This window comes from Psammomys obesus, unplaced genomic scaffold (assembly GCF_907164565.1).
Source record: "Psammomys obesus unplaced genomic scaffold, mPsaObe1.curated_primary_1811, whole genome shotgun sequence".
In the NCBI taxonomy this organism is placed as follows: domain Eukaryota; kingdom Metazoa; phylum Chordata; class Mammalia; order Rodentia; family Muridae; genus Psammomys; species Psammomys obesus.
This window is the reverse complement of record NW_026585644.1, coordinates 32,072,500-32,082,607: the sequence shown is the minus strand read 5'-3', so window position 1 is coordinate 32,082,607 and position 10,108 is coordinate 32,072,500. Positions and strand designations below refer to the sequence as shown.

General features: G+C 37.6%; 1 protein-coding gene across 2 annotated transcripts in view; it reads left to right on the top strand.

The window, feature by feature from the left end:
- Positions 1 to 10,108, top strand: part of Itsn2 (intersectin 2) — a 111,278-nt gene that overhangs the window by 70,564 nt on the left and 30,606 nt on the right. For both annotated transcript variants that reach the window (XM_055626135.1, XM_055626126.1), the window contains 4 exons: positions 1,636 to 1,681; positions 1,777 to 1,898; positions 3,444 to 3,540; positions 3,953 to 4,144. In XM_055626135.1, the coding sequence (XP_055482110.1) occupies positions 1,636 to 1,681; positions 1,777 to 1,898; positions 3,444 to 3,540; positions 3,953 to 4,144 (457 nt within the window). The remainder of the gene's footprint in view (positions 1 to 1,635; positions 1,682 to 1,776; positions 1,899 to 3,443; positions 3,541 to 3,952; positions 4,145 to 10,108) is intronic.

The following is a 10,108-nucleotide window of genomic DNA, read 5'->3' as shown; positions in this document are numbered from 1 at the left end:
AAGGAAGGAAGGAAGGAAGGAAGGAAGGAAGGAAGGAAGGAAGGAAGGAAGGAGGGAGGGAAGGCAGGCATAAATAAATAATAATAAACAAAATAAAAAGATTTCTGTCCAAGGACATTGTCAAGTGAAGCTGGCTATGTATACTGCATGCCAAGTTATTAATATGGTTTGATGATGCTAAGTCATTGGTATTTTACCCACCATAGTAACTGTAAACACAGTGAAAAGACAGTTTCTAGTATTTCCATGAAAGCTGTTTACATTCCACAGACTCCTGCAGGTGCCCGAGGACTACAGGGACCTGTGAACCGATGGTGTAGTAGAACCAGGCTGTTGGGCCTCCACCACTGAGAGGCTAGATGACCTTGAAGAGTTGCTTTGCTTGTTAGAGCCTCACGGACAGTCATAATTACTTACCAAGGTTATTATAAAACTGCATAGCTGAGTATCTATACCCACGTAGAGCACACTTGCTCCGTACACTCACAAATGTTAGTTTTGACTTCAGACCTTCACTGAAGCTGTGTATACTAATAGAAAAACCTTCTTAACTCCTCTCTTCCATGCAAACTCCTAAAAATAATAAAGCTAACCAATTCAGTTTATTTTTTATGTTATTCTGCAGTCCTGGGGATTGAACCCTGGGCCTCACAAATAGAAGGCAAATATTCCACCATTGAGCTGCATTATATCTCCAGTTTATCCCTTAAAGGCAAACAGAAGTCATAGTTGCTACCCACTATATGAATTTCCTATTAAATCAAATTCAGTCATTTTAGAGAACATATAACAATAAATAGATAAATATTGCCTCCTATTCAGCAATATCTATGGGTGAGTCAGTGTCCCTTATAGAAAACAGAAAAAAAAAAAAAAAAAAAAACAAACTCTTCATGCCTTCACAAATCTGCAGTTTGTAAGTTTTATATACTTGGCATTAATGCTAACCCATTCATAAATGGGGCAGCCCGTGAGCTGGCTAGTTAGTCATCTGAGATGAGGGGCCTCAACTAAGAACCTGCCCCAGTCAGATCAGCCTGTGGGCATGTCTGTTGGGCATTTTCTTGATTAACAATTGTTGTGGAAGGCAGCCCATTGTAGATCACCAGCCCTGGGGCAGGTGGTCCTAGTATAGGAAAGCAGGCTGAGAAAGCCAGGAGAAACAAGCCAGTAAGCAGCAGCCCTCGTAGCCTCTCCAAGTTCCTCCTGCTCTGTAAATTCCTGTCCTGACTTTCCTCAGTGATAGGCTCTTATCTGGAAGTATAAAATGAAAAAAAAAAAAACCTCTTTCCTCCCTGAGTTGTTTTTGGTCACGGTATTATATCATAGCCCAGAAACCAAACCAAGATACTTCAGACAGTCATGTTTAATGTCAAGAAAGCTTCAATGAGCACTTTCTATTATATAGTGCATGCCAACTTGAGCTACGTGCATATAAAATGTGCAGACCAAATCTCTTTCTCATGCTGGATTCTTTGGTTATTTGATTAATATAAAATTCAATGTCATTTTGTTCTTCGATTAAAGAAATGTTAATCCTGGATGTTAGAAATCTTTAATTTCTAATAAAAGTTGGATTGTCATGTTTGGATTGCTGAAAATGATATAAAAAAACTATTTTTTTTTTCACTGTAGAATTTTGGGAATGCTAGCAAATCTGGAACATCAAACAAGAAACCTGGTATGTATAACAGTAGCCTTAAGATCTGACTAGTGTTTGCTCTGTTTGTAGTCTTGGATTCACAGCTCTGTTTTTTTTTTTTTTTTTTTTTTCAGAGATTGCTCAAGTAACTTCGGCATATGCTGCTTCTGGTGCTGAGCAACTCAGCCTTGCACCAGGACAGTTAATATTAATCTTAAAGAAAAACACAAGTGGATGGTGGCAAGGAGAGCTACAGGTAACTTTCTTTTCTAGGTATTAATTCTTTATAAAAAAGACCGAAGAAAAACCACCCCCAAGCATAACATTTGGAGGCAACCAGTCAACATTTAAATATATTGTTTTTCCCTCCAGTCTTCTGCTGCTTTTAACAGTTGACCTACTAAGTATTTTCCACTTACTGGGCCATAGGTCCTTTTCTTAAAGGAAAGAGAGTATTATGTCATCTCTTCCTGGAATACCCAGCTTGCCATACCCTCTGAAGAAAAAAACAGGCTGGTGCTGACTAAATACTCTCCAATGGACTGTTGCTTCCCTCACTGCCGAGGTCTCAAGCTTTGGAAGCAGCAGTGCAAGGAAACAGTGCAGACATAACATGAGCATAGTTTTTTCTGAAAATGTTAACAGATAGGTGCCACATGTATTTTTATAGAGAAAAAGTCACCTCTTTCATAGCTAATATTTCCTTCCAAACCTAAATGCACTTTAGGGTTAAAAGATGATAAAAGAAATAAAAGCTATGTTTTTATATAAGTTTGCATGTGGTAGAAATACATTCAGTTCTGGCATTGTAGTCTTAGAATTCTAAAGAACAGAAGTGTGCAGATTCAGTATATTCTTAACTGAGCCCCTCAATTTTCACCTTCTGATTTTCTTGAACTAACTAAATGGGAAACATGACCCTCCAGAAATGCTTTTATGACTTCCTGATTATTGGCAAGGCTCCAGGGTGTGCTTTCATTGAGCCAAACCCTTCACAGTTGACTTGAGCTTACAAAGAGCTCTGGGAAGCTGTCCTTAGACTGTAAGTGTTACTTGAGTAGAATAATCAGAGAAATCTTAGCCTGGAAGTTCTGTAGAGACATCCATGGCTGGCATTGTCAGCAGCACTTTCAGATGCATAGCGTTGTGAATCTTCCCATGTTTAATGTTGACTTAAAGGGCTAATGATAAGTTCAGGAGTTCCATGACAAGTCCCCAAGACTGTTCTCAAATTTGGTAACTCACTAAAAGGCTTCTTGTTGCTCCTTGAAAGCTGTTGCCCTGTTTGTTATTATGAAACAGTACAGATGAATATTAGCTGGTGGGTCAGATGCAGAGGGCTCCTAGAGTGGAACTTGTGGTTCCCCTCTCCAGCAGAACAGTGGGCAGCATTTCTTCTTCCTGGTAGGAATCTGTGACAGTGCACATAGTTACTGCGAGCCAGTGGAGGCAGTAGGAGCCTGCTGTCTGGAGTTTTTGATGGGGGCTTTATCACATGGCTATGGTTGGATGTTCAGATGGTAAAGCCATTCCAGCCCCTGTCGTCAGAGTGAGCTGATACAGTGTGACACAGAGCACCAACCACAGGTCGCATTGCTGGATTTAGTGTTGCCCAAACCTCATTGGTAAACTAAGAGGCTTGCCAGTAACGCTATACCAAGGACTTAGATTCCATCTGAGGAACCAAGTGCAAAAGCCAATATATGGCCAAGATTAACTTGTTATTAGAAAGCCTAGGTTTTTCAGTGTTAAGTTGTAGCTCAATAGTTGTTTTTAGTTGTTTCTTTTGCTAATTTTATAGGCCAGAGGGAAGAAACGACAGAAGGGATGGTTTCCTGCCAGCCACGTCAAGCTACTGGGTCCAAGCAGTGAGAGGACCACACCTGCCTTTCATGCTGGTATGAAAGTGGGTTACCTTGTGTTTTGTCTTAGATGACTGTTACAGTATAGGATGTCTTAGATTAGCCAGCTCCTCAGAAGGCTTGGGAAACTTGCCTTTCCTTCCCTCTGCGTCAGAGCCTCAGTGCCTCTGGGAACGTCTTTCTACAGAGTTCTGCTACTCTTTGAAATGTGAAATCGCTGCTTCGTCATATTAGAGTGAAGAGGTTCACCAGGGTTTTTACTTGGAGTTGCTTAGGCTTGGGGGATTGTTTTGTTTTGTGAGACAGACTTGGGGAAGAAGATTGTGGGAGAGAGCATGTAAAAGAAAATTTTAGCCTAATTTTAGGATTTAATAATAATTTAAGTTGTAGAGGCAGGCTTGATCGTTATAGGAATACTTATTTTATTATTTTGCTGTTCTTTTGCTAGTATGCCAAGTGATCGCTATGTATGACTATGTAGCGAATAATGAAGATGAGCTCAATTTCTCCAAGGGACAGCTTATTAATGTCATGAACAAAGACGACCCTGACTGGTGGCAAGGGGAAATCAATGGGGTGACTGGCCTCTTCCCCTCAAACTATGTCAAGATGACAACAGACTCGGATCCAAGTCAACAGTGTGAGTAATATCAAATTACTTATTTCTTATAGAAAATCTTTAGTGTGCTATGTTGCATACACTATTATTCTGGGTCATATCTTAAACTCATCACTCACAGTAGATGTAATTAATATTTCAAGTAAAAACCAAAAGATAACAGTTTGCAAGCTCAGAGGTTGTGCTGCTTTATCATGAATGCTTTCTTCTAGCTCCAGACCTTAATGATAGTTTTTAATCTTTATAAATATGTAATTTCTTGTGTGAGTCCTTATGGTGTGATGGCATCAAAACTGTAACTTCTCTTCCTCACCACCTTTGCAGCACCCAGTGTTATCAGCTCAACAAAAAGTAGCTGGTACTATAATTTCCTGTACTGTAGTGTGTCCTTTTAGTGTATACAGCTCATTAATTTTGGAATCCCCTCATTTAGTTTCTTTTTATTTATATATCATCCAGTTTGGAAAATTTAAACAACCCATTTTAAATGCTTGCAAAACTCTCAGTAGGCTATTCTTTAAACTATCTCATGCCACAAAATATGTGTGAATCAAGATCAGTTTCACAGTTACACCTCATACATACAAAGGGGAGGGGAAGAGTAAAAGAAAGCCATTACTTTAAAAAAATCTACCTCGAGTATAAAGAGCTCTTAAAAAAGTAACCTAACTTCAGAGACAGCTTTTTTAAAAGATGTATTGGTCTTTATGTATCCCGGATTGGCCTCATACTTGCTGTGTGTCTGAGAATGACCTTGAATTCCTGATCCTCCTGTTACCAGTTTCTGATTCTAAGTACCTAGATTATAGGCCTGTACTACCATGCTTAAGTAAAATTCTCTCTCTGTCTCTCTCTCCTTTTCCTCTACCTCTTTCTCCTCCTCCTCTTCCTCCCTGTACTAGTAGCACCTGTAGTGGGATGATACTAAGGGTTGATTGAACCCAGGGCCTCATGCACTGTAGGCAAGTGCTCTACCACTGAGCCATGGTCCCAATTTCTAATTCTTAACAGAATTTGAAGTTTGTTTGGTACATAAAAGAAAGGATGAATTAGTTATCCAAGGAAAAATTAACTTTTGGCAGTCTAGGTGTGGTACACTCCTAGAATCCCAGCATTCAAGAGGATCATAAGCTTGGAGCCCAGCTTTTAATTTAAAACTAGCCATCATGGCTAGTGGCTGCTGTGTTAGCACAACTCTATAATACAACTAGTTTCATGCCTTCAATGATAATATCGTGAAATTACAGTATTTGAACAATAAGAGGAAGAAAATCTTTAAGTTATTATTGTTCTACTCAGATTTAAAGAAATGAAGTTCTCATTTGCTTTAGTCAGTAAATTTGTTAATTTTATAAATATTCTTTAAGTGTCCACCACATACCTCCAGATATTAAAATCTAAATAGTCAAAGGATGCCGTGCTCTAAAGTAACTTTGGACTGGAGTTTGGACCAGTCAGGTAATGCAACAGTTGCCATAGTGAATATTTATACAGATACATACCCCAAAGTTCCCTAAACCTGTGTGGGAAGAAGGCGTGCTGCTGCAGAAGTCTTCTCGAAGTGCATGTGGCTGGGACAGAGAGGAGAGGTTACAGTTTGCTAGGAAGGCAAATGGGGATGAAAGTTATCTTCTTGATCATTTTACCTAGTTAGAGAAGAGGAAACAGAACAGTCAAGGGACTGGGTCAAAATAGAGTAGTTCCAAAGTGCTCTTTGTTATAAAGTTATTCTCTATAGCTCATACTCTAGTTTGTGCTAAGATATATGGGGTTTTGTAGTTTGATTATATCTAAAAACAAGACTTCTTTCTTTCCTAAATGAACAGCAAAGTTTGTCATACATTCTGGAATAAAAGAATTCTCAGGGCATAGTTTCCAAATAGACCCTCTGAAAAGTTTGTTTTTCATAAAAGAACTGTTTAAATCACCTAGGAGACAGCAGAGTGTCTTATGTTTGCTCAAAACAGCTGTTTACTAGCAACTGTAGAATCATAATTACTTTTTAGCAATGACCAGTGTTCATTTAATCGGTAGTTGTGAAATTCACTTAACACAAGTTCACATAATTCTACAGTCTCCACAGGATATGCTCTAGAAAATACTTCATGCTTATACTCAGGAATTCATTTGAGAATATAATTATAGTTCCTCAGCTACTTAGAAGTAAGTCATTTATTAATAGTCTTTTTTTGAGGCATTAGTGCTGGTTAAATTGTGAATTACCGTTTGTGTTTCTCTAGACCTTATAAACACTTTTCATTTTAAGATACAATTGGGATTTTTTAAGGTTGAGGGTTCTAGTGGTTCAAATTTATTTAGTTGATGTTGCATGTGACTATTAGTCAAATTTTTTCTCACCCGCCTAATTTACAGTATGTTCATTTTATTCCTCATTTTTCTTTTTTTAGGACTCAATGTTGTCTTCCAGTTGTGAAAGCACCCCAGAGACCCACTATCCAAGTTTGACTCTAGCGTGGAGGCAGGGCAGGCAGCCCTGATCAAATATCTCCTACACAATTTGTTTACTTCGTTTGAATGTTAGAGCCACTTGTGATTATTTCTATGTGTTTCTAATTTTTACAGTTAAAATTTATTTGTAATAATTTCAAGGATAGTGGGTCTTTGTGTGGCTTTCCCTGCTGTTCACTCTGGCATCCTTTAGCATTTTTCTTCTTTTTTTAATTTGGCACTTACAGGTCATTAGCATGCATATTCAGTTTGCCCTTACATGGTGGGAGTACAAACACACAAAGACCCACTATTTGCACAAACTGTTCTCTCCGATTTGGAATGCTTTTCCGATGCTTTTGCAAATTGTATATTCATTACGGAATTCAGATGATGTTTGCTTATGTTCTGCTATTATATTTAATCTAATCCTAATCACAAGAGCCCATAATTGGCTCAATCTGTGATTCGCTCTCAAATAAGCACTGTTTATTATGTTCTTTATTACGTGCCACTATGAGTACCAATAGTTAGGTTTGTTTGAAGGCCAAGAACTGGAAACAGCTTTCTCTGTGTTATCTGTGTGATCTGAATAGGAGCAATAACATTGGGGGAGCCTCCCTTGTCTCACAGAAGGGAGTGCAGTGTGCTCCGGCCAGTGAATGCAGAATAGTATGTTCAGTCTATCTCAGCTGCCCACAAATAAGTGCAGGGCTGGGGCAGTTTCCTGATGGCCTTAGGTGCTCCAGGCTGCAGAGCTATGCTCCAGCTCAGTTACTGCTTCATTGATGACATAAACATAGGTTGTTTTCAGGAATGCAAAGTGTCCATCACTGTGAGGTGAGAGACCGCCCTTATATCTATAATATATTCTAAAGTAGAATTTATGTTGTCTCTTGTAGTCAAGTGACTACTTACCCTAGTATACAAAATGACACTGTTGGCATTCATAATGCACTTAGTAAAATCCATAAGGAATCCTTGAAGAGTTTAAACCAGACCTGAAGCAGGCATGCGGGCCCTAGCCAAGTATCCACAGTAAGGGGAGAGCACATGAGAGCCGGCATTCCTCTGTGCCCGTGAGGCTTCTTTGAGGCTAGAACATTGATGTTACTATCTATGCTTTCCTGGCTAATATTTTTCTCCCACATTGCCTACTTTGACATAGGATTTTACTTCTTGCCTTGAATAGAAAGCACTCTACACATAATAGACATTATTATAAACTAATATGTGATAGCACTTAGCTGAAATGAAAAAGTTTTAATACAGTATTAAACCATATTTGAAAATCATTGAGCAGTTTATGCAATTTAAAATGTTTACAAATTGCCGTGCAATCTACTGTTCATGAAATGTCAGATACGTGTGTATACAATCACAGAGTCTTACTCTTCACTGAGTTCTTTGAGAAAATGAAACATGCTTTTATACCTCTCACTTTAATTTAAAGGCATATCTTGTGCAATATTTATGTTAATGTGCCTATATATAATGAATGATTTATTACAGTCGCACATTGCCTAAATCATGACCTGAGGGGAAAAAAAAACCAATAGTTTAGTTACAACTTTATAAACCCTAAAATCTGTTCTGGAAAACTTTACATTATTGGTATATAGGGAGATGAGTGTGTGCTCCCTGGGGTGGGGGTCTCTGAGAGTTAGACCACCTCCATTTTAGCATTTGCCATCATGACAGTATTTTGTATGACATTCATAGGAAAGCAATAATATCAATTTATAGATGGAAAAAGAGAATTGCCAGCGGTCACTAAGAGATGGTGCAAAGACTGAGTCCACGCTGACTTTTCCACAATATATAGATTACCTGATCTTCTTTTTGTCTCTTCAATACCCTGCATTTACAGCCTTGAATTTATTGTGTGGACAGCTGCTAACTTCAGCGCTGCTAATTAATTACAATGTTTCATAACTCACCTTTTTCTTTACAATTTTTATTTTGGGCTTCTCCATTGGATAAATTATTCCAAAAGTGTCTTTACAGATCAAATCACTTTACTTCTCCATTACTAAAAGTAGATATATAGAACTGGCATTCAGGTTGCGCTCAGCAGCTATAGTCAATCTGAATATAACGTGTTCATCAGGTACCTGTGGATTAAGTCACACACTGGCCCAACAGTTAAGCAAGAAAACTGACTGCGTTAACCAAATACTACTCTGTAGGTATTTTGTCATATATATGATAGAAAGCTGTAAGAAAGGAAATTGAATGACCTAATCATTTAAATCATTCTTAAAGTGCATGCAGTCTGTTGGAATACCTCATTCAGCCAATGTATTTGCTCTCTTCCTGATTTAATATAAGGCAGCTTTCTGTTGCTTAGAAGGAAAGACTTTATTGGAGACATAATTTAAAAATGAGAATACAGTGAAACAACTGGAAGTTGTAGGAAACTCCTATTTAAGAGCACACTGTGGCAGGTATCTCTAAAGCATGTGTTTAAACTTGATGGGTTTTCCAGCAGCTGGGGGGAAAAGGCTACAGCCAAAGCTGTTATTTTAGAAAGTTAAAAACTAAAAGTTAACCTTATCAATTATATAGTTTCTTTGAATCTTTGAGTCATTTTGAAATAATGCAACACTTAAAACAGTAACTGTTTTAAAATACAATATGATAGTGGAGTTCAAAACAAAGGGATTGGGGGAGGAAAGGCAGAGAAAGAAATGCCAAGTCTAGTCCAAAGCTTTATTTGCCAAGTTTTCCTAGAATGAATTTTACCAAGTTACAATTTCTTGTAAATAAATAATGGAAATATGAGAACCCTTTGCCTAGATGGCATTATTAGATGCTGCTGTGATGCTACTGTAATGTAATAAACTATTAAATTGTTGCAAAGTGATGTATCTGCCTTAAATTTTTATTTTGTGTGTCTTGAAACCATAGTATTAAAGGTATTGATTGTACAAATGCTGGGCACGCTTGGCATGAAATAATCTGTTTTTATTTTTACACAATTGTAATATAACTATGCAAGTGTGTTTATTAAAAGGACACAAACTCCATTACTTGTATTGTGTATTTCTTTTGAAGCATCTTTTTAAAACTTATTTTAATTGCTTAGATATAAGTGTGATTAAATGTCTTTGGGACTTTGCTTTTCTCTTAATGTAATCTCGGAATACAGACAAATGGCCAATTTGAGATAATTACACATATCTCAAAAGCAAGAGATATTTATTTTGCTATGCTACTGCATAGCAAATAATAATACGAATATTTTTATTTATAATTTTTTCACAATTTTTTTTTCTAAAAGTATCGAAAGAAACTTAGAAGCCATTTCAGTTCAAAGAGGCTAATAGAAACCTGCAGTAGTTCTTCATGTATGGGACCTCAGGGCTGAAGAGAGTACTGCATTTGATAATCAAGTCAGTGTTTTTGTAAGTTGGTGAAAATAAAACTGTGGATCCAAATGTAACTAGCATAAGCACCCTCTTTCCCAGATCTTTCTCTGCAGAGTTATCCAGCTAATGTGTGTTGATGATTTGTTTGCATGAGGCCAAGCAGAAT